This window comes from Gigantopelta aegis, chromosome 3 (assembly GCF_016097555.1).
Source record: "Gigantopelta aegis isolate Gae_Host chromosome 3, Gae_host_genome, whole genome shotgun sequence".
Taxonomy (NCBI): domain Eukaryota; kingdom Metazoa; phylum Mollusca; class Gastropoda; order Neomphalida; family Peltospiridae; genus Gigantopelta; species Gigantopelta aegis.
In genome coordinates this window covers 86,326,700-86,347,416 of record NC_054701.1, presented here as the reverse complement: position 1 = coordinate 86,347,416, position 20,717 = coordinate 86,326,700, and the positions used below count along the sequence as shown (strand labels likewise).

Here is a 20,717-nt window from a genome sequence, read left to right as displayed (position 1 = left end):
CCACAAGCACGAACATGGACATGGAGTGTATAATGAAAACACAGTCTGTTCTGGGCTTGTGGTGCACTAAGGTATTAAACAATTTACAAGCAGAAACACGGGATAGGGTACATAATAAACACACACAGTTTCTTCTGACTGGATTCCACACTTCTGAATCCATGATATTAATGACTCATGGGAATATATTAAAATTATTTATTATACTTGTTGTCCCTTTTTCAGAATCGTTATTGGAAAATGTAATAGTGTCTGGATCACGGAGAGGACTTGTAGTGAACACAAACACACTAAATATTTCTAACTGTTACATCAACAACACATTGGAATCTGGAATCACTCTCCAGACAAAAGTACGGACATTTGACCTTAACGGTACAGTTGTCACATCGAGTCAGTTACATGGAATAACTGCCACGTTCAACAAATATTTATACGTAAAGAATGGCACTGTTTCAAACAATACAAAACATGGAATTTTTATTTCTGGGGACAACGGAGAAGTGTACCTTACAGAGATGACTGTCGATGGAAATATGGAATATGGCATTGGAGTTGAAATAAATGGCAGAGAACAGAAAATGATAACAATCGCCAAGTCTGAATTCATCAATCACCAAAATACTGCTTTACACACGAAAACCACATACTCTTATAGTAATACACATATTTTGATTAAAGATAATAAGTATACAAACAACACAGGACAAAGTATTACCATCAACTTTGATAACAGTTATGATTCTTCTAGACCTCAAAATATTTCAATACTTTCCAACAGCTTCATTCAGTCTGGAGCAGTGAACATCAAAACTCGATACAGTGCTTCTGTAGCGGTAAAGGATAACTCTGTTATGGACTGTAATTGTGGCAATGATTGTTTCTTTACACTTGATGTATATTCTGGAAGTTCTGTGAACACACCACACAACATTACAATCTCCACAAATGCATTCTCGCGTGTTACAGGAAAATGCGTTGTTTTGTTAAAAACAGACACAAAGAAATTCCCTGGATCATTTCAGTACAACCAGATCACTGCCTCTAACGTGGACGAATCAACCATACTAGTTAACAGCCCATACATTAATATGACGTACAATATTCTGGATAACCCATCGGCTGACTATGAAGTTAAAGTCCTTGAAGAAGGAACTGGAGTAATAAGAGCACCAAACAACTGGTGGGGAACAAAGGACATTGAGAGAGTGAAAACTCGCATATTAGACCATCGACAAGACCCACGACTGTTCACCGTTCAATATACACCAATCCTCACTGATCAGACGTTTGACTGTTCACAAGTGAATAACTGTAGTGGCCAGGGTGAGTGTGTCCGACCGAATGGCTGCAGATGTCAGTCTGGCTGGGCAGGTCGAGATTGTACTCTCTACGACTGTTCTGATTTTGGTAATTGTCAAGGCAATGGACAGTGCATTGGACCAAATCTGTGTGAGTGTTCCAGTGGATGGACAGGCACGTCGTGTGTAACTGCTACGTGCTACGGCGTCTCCAACTGCAGTGGCCCTAACAGGGGACTCTGTATTCTCCCTAACAAGTGTTTCTGCTTGTCTCAGTTCCATGGACTCGATTGTTCTGAATGTGCTGAATACCATTGGGGTCCAGACTGCTACCCATGTCCAACGTGTAAACATGGAATATGTGATGTCAATACAGGTAAGCAACTAACCTTTTGTTTTGACTACTATAAGGATTTTCTGAGGGGCAAGGAATCAATATAATATGTTTAATTCTTGGGATTTGTTACCAGCCCTGATCAAGTCAGTCACCTAGAGAAAGAAGGACTAAGTCTCATTTGTGTATTTAAATACTTTAAATATCAATGTCCTTTGTCAAACTGTGTGCATGGGAGATGTGGTGTGCTTGGCAAAATGATGGAGATGTTCTAGTATCCCCAATTGTGACATACGTGCAACAAATACATATGTTATGTTGATATACAGTAAAGTACTCTTATAACAAACTGGAAGGGACCCTGACAATTAGTTCGTTATAGTAGTAGTTCGTTATACACATTTGAAGAAGTTAGCCATTTTCATTTCAGAAGTCAGCCATATTGAATTTTTCTCGTTTAAAACTCCTTACGTATAGCATACTCAAATTTTAACACACTTATTGTTAACAATAAACAAAACATGCATAAATAGAATCAAAAGTTCATTTAATCACGTTGGGTTTCGCGGGGACTTTTGCGGGGTTTTTTGTTTTTGTTTTTAATAAATGTAACTTCTTTTTGTTTTCTTACTAATTATGGACATTTCGTTTGACATACAATTTGTCTGACGATAGCGTTGTGCACCGGCTCCTCGGTATTGATGATAAAAAGGCCAGGGTTATATTTTTCAGTCCAAGGATTCTGGAGTGCGCAGGGCTATAGTCATCTGCACGTGTCAGGTTTATTGTTAGTTACCATTGGATACCATTAAAACAAACATCCTTTGATCTGTTCGGTGTTGTCGTGTTTGCTGCATTTCAGTTGTTACTTTAAGTAGCAGTTCAATTATGCTTGGTTCGTTGTATTCAAACAAATTTACACTGAAATTCACAATTTGGGACAAAATATTTGGTTAGTTTTAATAGTTAATTCGTTATACATAGTTCGTTCTATACATTACAATGTATTCATAATATATAGTGGGAAGAAATTTGGACTTTACCATTATTATATGCAATAATGTCTTCTAAGCATGTTCGTTCTAAGTGTACTTCACTCTATTGGACTTTTTCAGTTATTATTTCTTATATTTACAAATAATTTACTATTTTCTTTTCACATTATTTTTTTAGGAGTTTGTCGGTGTGAATCCAAAAACTGGGCAGGAAAGCTGTGTGATGAGTGTAATGAAGCATTCTATGGTCCTGCTTGTCTGCCATTCACAAACATTCTGAATATTATCCCAGACAGTGTGAGAGATACAGGTGGTTCACTGATACATGTCTGGGGTCACAACTTCCCTGAGACAGATGGACATATCTTTTATTGCAAATTTGGTACTGAAGTCGTTAATGGAAGCTGGATATCCCATGAGCATCTGACCTGTAAGAGTCCTCAACACAAAGAAGGCCAGGTCTTCTTGGAAGTGTCACCTGATGGAAAGGATTTTACCAGAAATCAGGTACGGTACTGTTTATCCTGAAATATTAATGCGAGTTCGTGATATTAGCATTAATAAAATGACACATTTATTTTTCATTTGTATCCGACGTTATTAAACAAACCCAACCCAAAACAATTTAATATATTTATAAAACACAACTGAAACACAGGCTAATTGTCCAATACTCCAACAAGATGCCAGGTAGGTGTAACGATTGCAGGGTCTTTGGGCACCCTGTCAAAATCCGACATGATCCATCGCTCGTGGATGGGTTTTAGCACGCTAATCCTGAGGTCGACCGTTTATTTGTTTTTACTGTTCAAGTTCACTGTAACTTTGTAGTTCTTCTTTCATTATGTCTTTGAAATTGCCTTTTACAGATAAGGAACATACAGTTGTAATGGTACATGTGCGCTAATGTTTAACCAGATTTAAATAACTATACCCGTTACATACATTATTGCAAAAATATGCTGTGAGTTGATCTCACCAAAAACGTTAGGGACTCTACAGGTTAATTGATGTGTACACAGTCGTGTTAGTGAGTTGATCTAATTGAAGATGCCTGTAACACGGATTTAACTGAAAAGTACCCAGACGTGTGTTGTTAGAAAAGTAATATTTCAAAGGGAGGCCACTCGCATTAATTTCATGTCGCATTTTTGTCTGCCCAACGTCACTCGCATTAATTTAGGGACACATTAATTTCAGGATCTACAGTATTCTAAGTTTGCAAATACAAAGCTTATGACAGTTCTTCATCATCGAAGTTACGATTTTGTCAAAATATCTCTATGACTCTGTTGTGTGTGTGTGTGTGTGTGTGTGTGTGTGTGTGTGTGTGTGTGTGTGTCTATGTGTGTCTGTGTGTGTTTGTGTTTGTGTGTGTGTCTCTGTGTGTGTGTGTCTGTGTGTGTTTGTGTTTGTCTCTGTGTGTGTGTCTGTGTGTGTGTATCTGTATGTGTGTGTGTGTGTCGTTTCTCTCTCTCTCTCTCTCTCTCTCTCTCTCTCTCTCTCTCTCTCTCTCTCTCTCTCTCTCTCTCTCTCTCTCTCTCTGTGTGTGTGTGTGTGTGTGTGTGTGTGTGTGTGTGTGTGTGTGTGTGTGTGATTTACATCTGGTTTCTAAAGCTTAATTTCTATACTGATGTGATCCTGGATCTTTTAACTACTAATTCCTGCTAATTGCGTTTTCAGACTTCTTTTAGTTTCTATGCTGTTTGTCCTCCGGGATCGTGTAATCGTAATACCACACCTCCACAAGGTCAGTGTTTATTTGGAGGATGTCTGTGCAACTTGCCGTGGAGCGGCCGTGAATGTGCAGTGAAGTTGCTGGCTCCTGTTGTACTACCTGTTGCTAACCAGCAGATGTTGGAAGGTGAAGAGTACAATCTACAGTTGAAACTTAAACAGGTACACGGTGGAGTTATTTCTGTCATATATACATGTGAATGTGATTGGTATTTTGTGAAGCAAAAGGTGGCAAACGTTCACTGTACTTGCTATGTGTAGAAACAAAACCCTTATAAATATAATGTTAACAAAAGTTTCTGTAGATGTTTTAACTGTTGCAGTCGTCCATGAATAACATTTGTTCCACATTGTTTACATTGTAGGTAAACTCCCGTTCGTAAGATTGTTATAAACCATTAAATGTATTAAATTAAATGTATGGTGTTTCCGTTGTTTTTGAGGTGTTCACATACATTTGATGGCAAAATAATTTGTAAAACCTCATTTGTAAGAGTATTAAATAGACCATTAAATGTATTAAATTAAATGTATGGGTTTTCTGTTTTCTAGGGCAGTCCACCTATACGATGGTCTCTGACGTCCCATCCAGTTGGTATGTCTATAGATGCAAGCTCAGGTTTAGTCCAGTGGGAGAGAGCTGTTGCCACAGAAGACAGTCATACTATAAAGGTTGTTGCTAGTAACAGGATTGGCAGTTCTGTGGTAACGTGGCAAGTGATGGTTCCTCTGTCATACAATGCGACCATTGATGAAATACTACCGGATCACAGTCTACCATTTCCAAAGACAGTCACAATCAAAGGTCATGTGACATTCCTGCAGTCGACCTCACTTCTGGCCCTAGTTGATGTCAAGTAAGTCATTTGTCATATCACAAATTGTACTCTCTCTCTCTCTCTCTCTCTCTCTCTCTCTCTCTCTCTCTCTCTCTCTCTCTCTCTCTCTCTCTCTCTCTCTCTCTCTCTCACCGACCTACACACAGCAGATATTTGTTTCTGATCAGGCGATGACTTGGCACACATCTGGACATATTTTGTTAAAAGTTGTCCCGACATTTGGTTTAAGCAATTCTAAAAATTAAAAAAAAAATGCAATCAACTCTCTGTCCCTTCCGCACCCCACCACTCTGAACTGAAAGGTTTAAAACTAGTTCTGGATCACTTGCAATAATAGCGGATCATACTGTCAGATATCAAAAATACACTATAGGGTGAATACTACCAAATCAAATCCCATAGACGACAGTAGTAACATTTGTGGCTAAAACTCCAACCTGCAGCGTATCGATTGACATAAACATCACGTATATAAATACTACCACCCCTCACTCTCAAAGTGAATCAGAAAAAATTGGGGGTGAAGCTGCTCATTTCAGAGGTAACAGGTAGCGTCTATGACTATCCCAGTTCCACACAAAATTTGAGCAGTTTGTTTTTTACAGGTACCCCACACGTTTTAAGTACGATGCTACTTGACTCAGTGGTACTAGATGAAATAAAATTGCATAAATGTTTTTTGCCCAGATGATTTTTTTTTTTTACAACGAACACACTCACATTTATCACCAATCACAGCACTTGTGATGTTAACGTCTCCATCAAAAGTTCGGTCAACTATTAAACTTATGTTATATTTGTTAAACTTCATGCATCAGAACTACTTATCTTATGATATATTTGTTAAACTTCATGCATCGGAACTACTTATCTTATGTTATATTTGTTAAACTTCATGCATCGGAAATACTTATCTTATGTTATATTTGTTAAACTTCATGCATCGGAACTACTTATCTTATGATATATTTATTTCACTTCACGCATCAGAACTACTTATCTTATGTTATATTTGTTTCACTTCATGCATCAGAACTGCTTAACTTATGTTGTATTTGTTTCACTTCATGCATCAGAACTGCTTAACTTATGTTTTATTTGTTTCACTTCATGCATCAGAACTGCTTAACTTATGTTTTATTTGTTTCACTTCACGCATCAGAACTGCTTAACTTATGTTTTATTTGTTTCACTTCACGCATCAGAACTGCTTAACTTATGTTTTATTTGTTTCACTTCACGCATCAGAACTGCTTAACTTATGTTTTATTTGTTTCACTTCACGCATCAGAACTGCTTAACTTATGTTTTATTTGTTTCACTTCATGCATCAGAACTGCTTAACTTATGTTATATTTGTTAAACTTCACGCATCAGAACGGCTTATCTTATGTTATATTTGTTTGCATCGCCTGATGGCTCCTCACAACATCTGGCGTGCTGCTTTCTAAAATAGAACAAAAATCAAAGATGGCTTCATTTAATAGGTGGGATAGGGGTTGTCTCATAATGCAGTTCAGGGCTTCGTTCCACGAAGCGATCTTAGCCCTATTATTGTCGTAAATACCTACCATCGAGACCTTAAATTTTTTCTACGATCGTCAACCCATTCCACGACGCGGCGTAGCTTACTATCGTCGTAAATTACAGTGAAAATTTACAATTGGTACGAGGCAGTTGTAAGCCACTAACATAGCTGTCAAATGGCAGTTAGATGATGATTTGATAATTTTCTAAGAAGGATACTAACTCTGTGTAAAAATGGATCTAATATATACCAAATACCTTTTATGAAACTCTGTAATCGATGAAAAACAGTCTAGGTCTAACGACCTTCACACGAAAACAAGGGAGATAACTCTCATGTCTTATGCATTCGGCAATTATCGCTTACCGAATAAATGGACAAAGTTATTTCATGGTTGTCCCATACCAATGAATACACCCAACATGTTCCGAAAAGTCGGTAAACAATTTATTATTTAACTAATTCGCTCTTCTTTGCAAAGAATCTATTAATAATTAAAGGAGCACTTACGACTACCGTAAGGTTGCTTTGTGGAATGGCTGTAAAGATTACGGTGCCAGTTGTAAAACTCACCTTAAATCACTACAATTAACTTTAGCTACAATTCGTTCGTGGAACGGGGCCCTGGCCACTACTCAGGTCTCACAAATTGAAGCAAAATGTTTTGGGCTTTTAGTTTTTGTTTTAAATAGTACACCAAGCGGCATATGATCTACCAGAACTAGAACAGCAATTTATTATTTTTAAACAGGGGTTCTTAGCTGGTAGTCACGTGGTAATGCTAACAAAGTTAGTTTAAAGTCTAGAAATTTCAAATATAACGGTTACTGTCTTAAAATGGGGGTAACTGATAAAGTGATCTGGAACTACCGATGATAGGGAACTGTCATAAATCTTTATATTATGAAATTGTGTAAACTGGTAATTTTGTCACAAATATATTATGTTGATTGTATAATGATTTTAATTCTGTTTACTGCTGAGTAGCACTCCGGAAACAAGTGAGATATGCATCCAGGTCGGTCATAGCGCGTTTAGCATGGTTACCCGATGGGTTGGTTTGGAGCAGTCTCCATGTTTTGTGATACATGTCTAACATTTCCATCAGTTCAGTACAATTACTGGCATATTTGAGAATAAGTTATCATTGTTTGATTGTCTTTTTTGCATACGTACGTTTGTGCTTTTGAAGTTATGTCGGCTACAACTTGTAGGCCCATGCCATGTGACATAGCGAATGTTATGCTGCCATCTTGTGTGAAAATTACTAACTGTAGTACTATTGTATCTGAATTTGACTTAGTCGGTGCAATCTTGGATACAGATGTGCCAAGCAAAGTCTAGCGAAGTTTCCAGTGACACAAGCACTGCATTGACTGATCAAACGTGACCTCAGACAGATAAGGGAGATAATTCTTCATCTGTGGGAAAATATGATAAGAATGGTTCCGCCTCTGCTAAAGAGATATCTTTAAGTGAACTTTAAGACATGGTGGATTCACTGCCGTCATCTATTAAATTAATGTCCAAAAACATTCACAGATCGAATGTTTTCAGAGATGATGAGGATTTTGTTCTTTACGGTGAACATTCGACGAAGCATCTTCGAGTTGATTCTTTTTTCCGGATCTTTGGGTGATGACATTTTTTTGTGACCAGATCAAAACCTTATGAACAGACAAGGCTGTGGTGGATAGTGGTTGCCTTGATGCTGACAAAAGCTGTGACAACACATCTAATGTGACGAATTTCCCAGATTATTTCAAGGAAATTGCTCAGGATTTCTCTGAAGAGTAAACCACTGGACCAGATTTGTGAGGTCAGTTGTCAAAATTAGCACAAGACGTTTTGAGTAGGAAAATGCCAGAAGAGAAACTAAACGCCAAGTTTGATGAATATTCCAGACCGGAAGAGTGTGGAATTTCTTCAGGTGCCCAAAGTCAATCCTGAAATTTGGAGTAAACTAAAACCAGCTACTAAAACCAGCTTCAAAAAAAAACTCAGGGAAAACTTCTAAAGGGTTTGATCCTTTTGGCCAAGTTGCTTCAAGCAAGGAAGTCGTGTGCAAATGCCGGTATTGTATTAGACAATACAATGAGATATGCTATTGACAGTTTTGCGCTCGTAGCTAACGCTAGCCAAGAAATTAGTCAACGTCGTCGGGAAATGATTAAACCTGATCTGAATGCTCAGTTTGGACAGTTATGTTCACGTCACATCCCAGTAACAACCTGACTTTTTGAGACAATTTGCCGCAGCAGAAAGATATCAGTGAAACTAATACAGTTGGCTACAAGCTCGCAGGTCAAAAAAAAATACATCCAGATTTGCCAAAAAGGGCAAAGGACCATTTTATCCTACAAAAACTTCCACTTTCAAAAACGGAGGGGAGAGCAGTAGAACAGACCATTCAACCCCAGTCAGAAGTAGCTCTGGTGGATATGGACAAATCTGAAACTATACAGGTAAATCAGATGAGTTGTGATGACTTGCTGCAACAGGTTCGAGTTTTTCAGGCTGGATGTATTAAGCAATACATTAATTTCTGGGAACCATTAACATCTGATAAGCACATTTTAGGTAGAGTAAAAGTTTGTAGGTTAGAGTTTGAAAAACTTCACAATCAGATACAAGAACCAGGTGGCTACAAGCATTCAGATGAGAGCTGTGTTTAATTCAATGAGAGCTTCATGCAAACAAATATGTTCACGTAATACCAATTTGGTTTTACGTTAGTTTAAATCTTTATCACCAGTTTGGCCAGTTTATAAGTAATATATTTTAACTTTTAAAAGGATGGTTCTTTTTTGGTTTTTTGATCCTCAAAGTCTTAGAGAGCACAGTCTCTACAGGCGTTTGACATCTGAAAAATGTGACTGTTACTGATGACTAAAGTTAAATTTCGTAGGCCTGGATTTCATCAAGGAGATATAACTCTTAGAACGTTGCCTAGATTCTGGCCTGTGTGTTAGATCATTTTTTCAACATATTCTTAGGAGAACTGTAGAAATTAGAAAGCAAACTAAATTGTTTGAATCAGTTTTAGCACTTCATAAGGCGGTGAGTAAGCACTACAAATTTTACAGATGGACCAAGCCATTTTTTTGCAGGTTAGATTTGAAAGGGCTATTTTTTTCCCCAGAGTACACGTGTTTAACATCTGCAGCTAGCAAGGCCTTTAAAAACTATCCTGAGTATAGCGGGATAGAGATTCATCCAATTTGGTTTTACGTTTTATTTAAACCTTTATCGGATGATAAAGGTTTTAGTGATGGTGTAGTTGCAGATTGATGTGGAGTGATACTTTGAAAATGTTGTTTTTTAGTCCTGAGTTACATACTTACTGAACATTTGGATTAGAGAGCACAGTCTCTACATTCGATAAGACATTAGCTACCGGTATGTGACTGTTTTAACTTGATGATTATCTTAAACTTCGTAGACCTGGATTTCATCCTAAATAACGAACTTTGTTAGTTTTGTTTTGTGTGACCAGTAGAATGGTCAATAAAGAAGTGTGAATTTAAACTTCCTTTTGTCATAACTGGTTCATCTCCTGTGTGCTCTCAGAAAACCAGCTTTGAAATCTCACTTGTTTCCGGAGTGCTACTCAGCAGTAACCAGAATTAGAAGATTAAATGAGACTTACCTGTTTGAAGTTTGATAATAATTCTGTTTTACTGCTGAGAGAACGGAGGAATCAAGTGCCTTTCCTTGATTATTATGCTCACCCATTGATTCCTTCGTGTATGTGTTCTGTTCACAAAGTCCTTTGAACTATGACCAACCTGCGCGCACATCTCACTCGATTCTTCCTTTCCAGGTAAGTCTCGTTTAATCTACTAATTATACAAAGCAAGATGGTAAAACTCAATGGATTGTTTTTCAGAATTCAGAATAAAGGGAAAATAACTACAATATCGGCATACACGTCCCAGCGTGGTCAGCACCTATTTGAGGCAACATACTTTCCAAAGCCTGATGACAGTGGTCGTTTCATTGTGGTATGACTAATTAGTGGCAATAACAAAACTTTAGTTATTCCTTTAATATACTATATGGGGTTTTTTAATGACAAATGTCATTTAGAAATTAAAATATACAATTTATTGGATGCAAAAATCGATTGTGTTCGTTGATAAAAAGCCATAATACACTAGTTATGTCACAATTAATGTATTTGCAGGACTGAGGGCATAGCATGATTCATAAACCTCTGCAAAAAGGATGGTAATATTTCCAAAATATGAGCATAAATAATGATGGCACCACTCAAGAGCACATCCTGTAGCTGCCCAATTTAATGTTTTCATAACAAAGAATTAAAATTAATGTGCAAGGTTTTCACAAGATAAAAATATATGTGCAAAAGATATTGCATGAGACATTATGTTATCAAAACCTTCAGAAGTCACTGAATGCAATAACTCTGACGAAACAACTTAAATGCCACAATGATGATGATGTATGCAACTGGTATTACATTGAGAACCTCAGAGGTGTAATACTGTGATAAGCATTATGAATGAAGATATACACTTTACATAATAAACCTCTATTGTAGGATGCCCGTCACCCATCAGATGGAGGGTTTTCACAACAAGCTACTTGGACAGTGAAAGGCATGACTTGCAGTCCAGGCTATGTCTTCAAGCAGGCCTATTTGGATACAGACACTGTATATTTTACTTCAGTAGCAAAACTCACCAATACAGGAGTGGACACCTTGGAAAACATCACTGCAAAGGTTTTCTCTCGCAAATTATTTCAATTTCATGTTTCTTTTTATAGTGATAAGTAATATTACACATACTTTGGAAAACATATCTTCTGCTACAGTTTCTTACACAATACAAAGAAATCAATTCCTGCATAAATGTGTTTACAGGTTGATTTAATACGATTTTTCATATTTGTTATTTTAATTATCAACCGTTCTAAAAAATTAACAGGCAATTTTGTTTTAAAGTATAGTACTTTAGAATAGAAAAACCTCGCACGTCACATCTAAAAATCATTCTAAACTTTGCATATATTTCAAGAGACATTCCTGAGTTTGCTGCATTGCAAGATGTTTGCGACTAATAAATTATTTCTTCGATTAAACTTACATATTAACTATATTTCTTTGTTTAGAATATCACTGTCTGTATATTCAATATGTTTCTGGTCGTCTTAAGCCCAAACTGGATTTTGTGTTCAAATAATTTCATTTGTACGAAAAAAATATATTTTAGAAAATAAAATAAAATTTAACCTAGTACAAATATTAGAACGAGCAGAACCATGTTTAATATACAGCCATTAATATTTTATGCAGACAAATATATTTAATATGTAATTAGAATCGTTAAAAAGTCTCTGTTAGTCGATAACATGTTAAAAATTGCAGCAAACTCAGGAATGTCCCTTTAACATTTAGTTACACATAATAGTTGCATTGCATTATCTTGTGTAGTGTGATGATCTCTGAAGTATTTTGTTGTCACGTCTTGTTTTATTGATTATGTCGTGCCTTTTGTTTTCAAGTGGTAGGTGTCTCAGGACATCTGACATATTTTTTCACGTCTTGTTTTATTAATTATGTCGTGTCTTTTGTTTTCAGGTGGTAGGTGTCTCAGGACCTCTGACATATTTTGTTGTCAGGATTGGATCACTTATCACAGGTGATGCTTCAACTGTTCTTATAAATCAGTTGCAACCAGGAGGTGATGTTACATTTGACATTATTCTTAAAGCCTCTAGACCTCTCCGGGGAACAATTGGTATTGAATTCACCACTCCTACTGGAACAGTTGCACGGATGCGTGTAAAGATCCAGCTAAACATCAGGAGGCCAGTCTTTGAATTAAGCCCAGAATCACTGAAAGACAGCATACCACGGAGACATCAGAAAACGTTTGAAGTAAATGTGACTAATTTAGGTGAGGTATCTGCAACAAATGTTAAGGCATTACTTCCCTCTGGTAGTCTGGTCAGCTTGGTCTCATTTGGGAGATCTACAGGATCCACAACAACAAAGGGTGGACTCAGCCTGAAACCAGGAGAATCTGCACTTCTGGTGATTACTGCAACAGCCGACTCTACCATGGAGATCGGAGAAACCAGTGGAACTATTGCAATTAATTCGGACTTGGCAACAGCTTCTCTGAGATATCATTTTTACATAACATCTCTCAACACACTGGACTTGAGGATCCGAGTTGAAGATGAGTACACGTATTTTGCATCTGACAAACCGCTAGTATCTGGAGCGGAAATAACCCTTCTCAATCCTCGAAGGGGAATCAAAATGGTGTTGCATACAACAAATCAAACAGGTAATTGTAATTTTTGTTCGAGTGTTGTTTATAACATACACATAGCTATTGAATTTGCTTTTTCTGTAACCCCCAATAATTTATAAATATAAATTTTGTTTATTATTTGAGATATTTCAATTAAAGGATACATAATAAATAATTTTCACAAAATAATATAATAATAATATCACTGACATTGATCTCGGATAAGAAAAGAAAAGAAAAGAAAAAAGGTGTAAATATAACGTACATGTAAAATTGGATGTACATTTAAGTGTGCTCTCGGCCGCAACTAGAGGCACTCATAAATTCCTGTCTAATATATATCTTTCCTAATTTTTTATAACAAAAAGACTAGGTTTATTAGGAAACAAATAAAATAAAGTTTATGCAAGAGAACACACTGAATATTTTTGAAAGTCTTTTTTTTAATATTCGAAATAATTAAAATTTATGTAAATATTGTATTTAATGCTTGTGATATGATTCTTAATAATGATGATTATTTTTATTAAATAATTACGATTGTATTAATACATTTCTAAAAATGTGTAAAAAGAAACATTTGGAACATTATTTTCAGATATGAATTTAAATTGTCACTTTTAATCCCTAACGGAGCAGAACAAAACTTTTTAAAAAGTAATAAGATAAGAGGATAAAAATATAATAAATGGAAAACAATAGTCTAGAACAAATATAATGTCGAACTTTTGTTAGTCAAAATCGTGATGGCTATTATGATCCAGTATCGGGTGCTCGTCTTTAGGAAGATCACCACTTCCCTAGGAGATGTGTAACATGATGTTTCATCCTCATTGCACTGCCCTTAGTTGTTGCAATGGAACCAGTGGAGGTGAATCTAATTCCGAATGAGATTTTTGACACAGTTTAGTAATACTACAATAGTATAATACTTCAAATCGGATCATGATGATCTATGAGGCTCTTCACATTATTATTTTCTTTCAGGTGAGGTTGTGTTTACTAACATCACGGAAGACCAGTATACACTGAGGGCGAAGGCACCTGGTCATGCATCATACTCGGCCGTCATTCTCGCCAAGATGTCTCAGACTAAGATGACCATCTTCCTTCAGCGTATAGCAGTCAAGTACACGTGGACAGTCACACCTACCACTTTTGAAGACAAATACATTATAACTTTGGATTCAACATTTGAGACACAGGTACCTGCAGTACCCTGTAACTGAGCGCTAAAATAGTTTTCAAATTATAAATCGTACAATAATACTTGTTTTGTTACAACGAGAGTTTATAGGATATGGATAAACATATGTTTTAGATAGGGAAGGAAATGCTTGACGTTATTATTGCAAAAATGTATATTAAGTTTGTGGGTAGAACGTAATTACTTACACAGGATATATATATCAAATAGGTAACAGAACGTTTATCTTATTTTTATATATTGGAATTTGCATAGAATTAAAAGCAGCACAGCAGTTTACACAAACAAAATGGCGTTAAAATATTTTCATTTTGTGCTAATGGACAATAATACTGTACTTACAAAAAAGTGTTAATAGTTAATCAGTGGTGTTATATGTTGATTCTGGAATCCGTTGGGTGTGGGCCCCCATTTACCCATTCAATTTACAACTTGCTTTATGTGGAATTCCTCTCATGTTGTTACTTACACCAAGACTGACCTTAAACTAAAATAATTATTCATCTGTTGGGTATTGTACTGAGTTTCTTTTAACTAGTTAGGGTTGCTCCAGAATCGATTATTTGCAGAAGACCATTAGAGTTTTATTTATTCCATGTTTGCATTAAAAAAAATGTAGCTGATCCATTAGACATAAATAATTATGATGCTTCCATTCCATTCCATTAATATATCTGCATATAAGGGCAAAATATGATTAGTGTTATGTTCCCAAATTGCTAAATTAATAAAAAAAATAATAATTTCAACCAATCAAATGTGCCTTTTAATGGAACCTCATCATTTTGGAAATGTATATATTGCCCAAAATAGTATGAGTGATGTGGCATTTTTTGTATATAAGGAACATAATTTAACATGTTTGCAATAATAATCTTGCTATAGAAACAGCAATCTCCAATACGTATTGTAATTATTATGATAGAATAATAGTTGTAATTTCTATTTTAGGTACCAATGCCAGTTGTTACAATAGAACCAGTGGAGGTGAATCTAATTCCGTACGAGGAGGGCAAGAAAACTGTGATGGAGTTTCTGTTGAGCAATCATGGTTTAATACGTGCTGATAATGTCCGCTTCCAACTTCCAGTCTCCCATCCATCGCTGAAATTCATACAGGTAACGTCTGCCAATACCTACTCGTAAACAGGTCAGACATTGTGGGTGCCACTTAACATTTTAATATACACAATACATGATTTCTATAGTTTACAGGACAGCTTGTATTCTTTATAAACACAGAGTATTGGGATATGTACGATATATCATAGAATAATCTCGTTAAATCAAAAGAGAAATCTGAATGTTTTTATTTCGCTTTCCACTGTGTTGATAACCATACAGCAGTCAATAATATCAGGATAACATATATGTATCTACTAGAGTTAGAAATCTACGAAAATACTAGTACTGAAGAAATCAAGTCAGTTTCATATATCAGTCTATACAGAGAGATTGAAAGCAACTTCCTAACTAATATAAGCAGTGTGACAAATAGATGACTTCAGGTTTCCAATTGTCAATTTTGTCAATCAAGTAACAAACCTCACAGCTGTGGTGGCAGTATCAATGACAGGTGCCACCTGTTGGGCAGGATATGCTCTCGTTTTGCGAACACTTGATATCATCACTATTTTGACAGTGATTCATGAGTGTATGTCATCACAACTGTACTTGTTCCAATGAGCTATGTCCTGTGTTAGTTTTGATTTAGTAAATTAGTCTTGGAGGTGGAGTCCTCTTTGTAGCGGTGCAAGAAGAATGCAATCTTCATTAGAGGATCTCATGAGAGACTCTCCTCCTAAATGTGAGGCACTAGATAGAGATTCATGGAATCAATCACTATTTTGCGAAATACTCATTTGCCAACATTGTGCAGAGATACGGCTTTGATTATGTATGACGGTTTTGTTTGTGTGTACCCTTTATGTCAAATAATGTTCCATGTCATCCCTTTTTTGGTGTCTACATCTCTCAACTTTACATGCCAAATTCACAAAATGTCATAACAATCTGTCACAGACGTTGTTGCATCTGGGCTATGACATTCAAATAATAGACCATCAGCTGGGAGGGGGTAATCCTCCCCCCCCCCCCCCCCCCATGCATGTGTTTGCCTTCTGTAAACAGGTTGTTTTGGCAACAGGGGGTCGAAATAAAAGCAATTTTCCTTCTTTGAGCCGTATATTTTGAGTTTGGGGGTATGATTAATTATTGTTAAATAACACCAAAAAAATAGCCAAACCTGTCTGATTTGGTCTTTTTTTTAATAATAAATATATTTTCTATACCAAGCAGCCATTTTCAAAATGGCAAGGTGAGTGAGGGCGTTACAAACTTCAAGATGGCGTCCAAGATGGCCAACATTTCATGTTCCTGGCCATAACTGCCTTTATATTAAACCTAGGATGATAAGTTTTGTATCTAGCCATAGATTTTGGGGGACAAAGAATCCACGTAAACCATTTACAAGGTTGGTTAGTTTGTTATGTCTAAGGAAATCCAAGATGGCCACCAATATGGCTGTCAATATAACTGGATATAACTTTCTTCACATTAATTCTATGACAATTATTCATTTTGGTGTCTAGTCATAGTTCTGTGAGGTCGGTGAATTTGTTTAAACTATTAGCAAAGTTGGTTATGGATTACATAATAAGAAATCCAAGATGGCCACCAATATAGGTGTGAAGTTATGGGCAATTCCACGAAAATATCAAACTCAGGGTGAAAATACAAAATATACTTTCTGATTGTGGTTTATTGTTATTTGGCAAGGCCAAAGGTCCCAAATAACTAAACCGTACTGCATAATTCATATTATGTAAAGTGTTATTCACTGTTTCAGCTACTAAATAGATCCGAGTAGCTACATTGCAAAGCAACTGTATCAACGTACATAAAAAAAAAAACAAAAATTAACAATTAAACCAAATTAGTGGTGTTCAACAATGGACTAAATATCCGTCTCCAAAACTGTATACACAGCTTTTCATTATAGTTTCATATTTCAGTCAAACTGTGCTAGGGTCTCTACGAGTACTCAAGTACTCGGGCACAAAATGTATTTGCCTTGTCCAGATTTGTAATGTTATTAGTTTAATTAATTGTAACTCGATGTCAGGGCTGTTTAGAATAGATGGAGTGGGGAGGATATTTTTCTTTTCTTTGAAATTGATGTCACATAAATGGAAATTAGAAGAAACAATACGTCAAAATTAAACGATAATCCTGTTAATTTTGACCCTGTATAACATATTTGCTGGATCTAGCATTGGCAGATAATCTACATACTAAACGGTTGGGTGGGACTGATCGATGCTGCGTGAATTTGTATGGGTCTACATGTATATCGTACTTAATAGTATACATGTATGTTGTCTTCATTGCTCGAGAAAGGTGGGATCTAGCTCAGTCGGAATAGTAATCACCTGAGTCGTAGGATCGTAGACCTATCCTCTGATTGGATTCCCCCTTCCGTCTCAGCCAATGCCCCAACACTGGTATGTGCTGTGTTATCTATGGACATGTGGATATAAATAGCCTTTACTGCTAATAGAAAAATACAGCAGGTTTCCACTAAGACTACAGGTCAAAATTATCAATCATTTGACATTCAGTAGCCATTGATTAATAAATCAGTGTGCTATAGTGGTATCACTAAATAAAACAACCTTTTTCTTTTCATTGCTTAAAAACATGGGGTCATGTTTAGAGGAGGTTAGTCAGAATATCTGCAAACTATTGTCTTCTTAAAGAGAAATATTTTCATTTACTGTTGTCTTCTCTGTAGCAGCTATTTCCCTTTTAGATATTCTAGCCAATAAGGATGCATCCTTAAACAGTTATCCATTAACTGATCTTGTTCTTGCCAGAAATCATCAAGCTTTTATGCTCCAATGAAAACAAAATGTCACTGAAAACATTCTTTTCCCTTCAAAAGCACACAAAGGTGCGTTCATCTGCAAATAAGACAGTGCAAATCACAACACAGAAAAATATCTTTGGTCAGCTGCTCCTGTTGTCAGTACAAAATAACATCAGTTTTGAAAAGGTATTAACATATCCTATGCGACCAGTTCCATGGGCACTTGGCACACCTCCAGTCTCTAGTTCCTGGGACTTTTGGTGACCTAGCACAGACGGTTCTCTCTCTAAAAGGGTGGATTTAAGTCACTAATACCTACTTCAAAGGTGTCATCAAAGCATCTGAACGAGATCGAAGGGGAACATCAGAAGCATTGTTGGTGAAAGGACCATTGACGCAGGAGTCGGAAGAAAGGACACATACCAAACTGAAATACTTTGCTGTTTGTACGGGTGGCCAAGTATAAAGATGTGGACAAGCTTTGCCAGGATATATGCTGTGAAAAATTCATGCAGCACATGATCAACCTCTCTCAGCTTCTGATGGGTCAGACTTGAGCCTTCTCCCACCGTGCAGATCTTCCCTGAGGCTGCACACAGAATGTGCCAATTATCACACACTAGTTTGGAAAACAGCAGATATGGCAAAAGCTGACTTACCAAGTCCTGTTGGAAAAGGGTGCAAAGCAGCTCAGTCAGGACTGGAAATAGAATGGACACAGGAAAATATTCTTCCCACAGAACTGGTTGATATATTGTGTAAATCTGGTCTTGAGAACGAAGAACTTGAAGAACAACCCATTGAACTTACCAGTGTAGTCGATGCTGTGTATGTAGATGGCTGTTATGACATTACGTTTGAAATTTAAAAGTACGTTGTAGTGATCGCATCAAGAAGTGAAACCGTTTTATGTAAATATGTAATAAATATTTCTCTTGAAACTAGAGCTGGATCTGTATAGACCACCATCTAGAATTTCAGATTACGTAAAGCATTCCAACCTTCTAGATGGATATATGGATACCTTGGCCTCCAAAACCCATGACTAGTCACCCTAGATTTATGTAAAACATAAATTATCAGCCATATTTGTGGCCATCTTGGATTTTCAATGATGTAATCCCTAAGCAACCTTGTAAATGTTTTAAATGAATGTATTGACCCTTGAAACCTGTGACTACACACCAAAATTAGCAGGTGTCACAGGTTTAATGTGAACCAAGTTGTATCCAAAATATAAATTGACAGCCGTAGTGGTGGCCATCTTGAATTTCCTATGATGTAATCCCTAACCAGTCTTGAAAATGGTTTAAATAGGTTCTTTGACCCCCAAAACCTATGACAAGACATCAAATTTATCATTCTAGGTTTATTACGAAAACAGTTGTAGCCAATAATATGAAATGGTGGCCATCTTGGACGCCATCTTGAATTGATTAAAATACAGAAAAATTACCTTGGTTTATCAGACACATTCCAAAAACGGATATCTGTTCCTACGAAAGACAATAAAAAACCCCAACTAAATACAAACTTTCCAGGTTCTGCCATAGTCTGCCAGACTTTTAAGTATCACAATGCTTTAAGCCACTTGTTTCCCGAGGGGTAGGCTACATTACAGCCTGTAACTTCTGAAATAAGCCATTACCAGAGGGCAAACACCTGAAAATCGGTGTCAAATTGAACAAGCTTTCAAACCTACATAGTGGCAAATCCCCCAGGGGGGAACGGGGGTCTATTGGCAGCTGACGGTCTAAAACCTTACAGCTTTCAACAAGTTTTATGGTGGACATATAGCAGCTACATGTATATAACCCAGTGCGACGTATCACCAGTTAAAATCATGCCTGATGCTATGCCCTGTTATTGCCTTTACAAAGGCAGGTTTTATCTTGTGTTAAATATAACAAGGGTTATAGTACAAAACCATACAGAAAACACAATTTACATTCTTCTGTAGACACGTTTCATACACTTTCTTTATCATATGTAATTCTACTTTAGTTTGTCATTTATATTTTAAGTTTTCGCTACTTTTTTACATGCTATTATAAGAGGAAGTAAATAAACAGCCTCTCTCTCTCTTTGCAGTGAAGTCGCGACATGTTCAATAACCCCGATTATCTATCGAAATGGGAAAGTACAAGTAGAGTTAAAGATAACGTGGATGACACCAGAGCTGGTATGGGTACCAATGTCGTGTTAAGATGACTTGGGTTACCTTTTTCCTCTGAAGTTTTTATTGTCTAAACATATATCCCAGGTTGAAACAAAATCATGTAGATAAGCCTAATTTTGACCTTTCCATACATTTTCAACGGTTAGATATAAACAACAGATTTAAGAATTGTAAATCACAGTTGTGGCAAGATATGATTAACTCTCTTGAACACCTGTAATGACTTGTAAGAGTGAGAATTTTCTTACAAATTAGGAACGATGTTTTGTCTAGTGTAGCTTTAGATTTGTCAAACCAATCATAAGAGTGGCAGACTTCCTATAGCTTAGGAACGATCCATCCCATGGACAGCATAAGCCGTAGGAGACAGGGGAAAGGGACCCTTTGGAGATAATTTATAATTTGATGCTATCTAAATGATAGGGCATTTGATTGATGTATT

General features: G+C 36.5%; 1 protein-coding gene across 1 annotated transcript in view; it reads left to right on the top strand.

The window, feature by feature from the left end:
• The window catches only part of LOC121368912, a 44,220-nt gene that overhangs the window by 19,263 nt on the left and 4,240 nt on the right, over positions 1-20,717 (top strand). Inside the window, exons 9-17 of the mRNA XM_041493672.1 lie at positions 226-1,677; positions 2,809-3,137; positions 4,314-4,529; positions 4,920-5,224; positions 10,624-10,738; positions 11,299-11,481; positions 12,340-13,054; positions 14,009-14,226; positions 15,180-15,347. Of these exons, the coding sequence (XP_041349606.1) occupies positions 226-1,677; positions 2,809-3,137; positions 4,314-4,529; positions 4,920-5,224; positions 10,624-10,738; positions 11,299-11,481; positions 12,340-13,054; positions 14,009-14,226; positions 15,180-15,347 (3,701 nt within the window). The remainder of the gene's footprint in view (positions 1-225; positions 1,678-2,808; positions 3,138-4,313; positions 4,530-4,919; positions 5,225-10,623; positions 10,739-11,298; positions 11,482-12,339; positions 13,055-14,008; positions 14,227-15,179; positions 15,348-20,717) is intronic.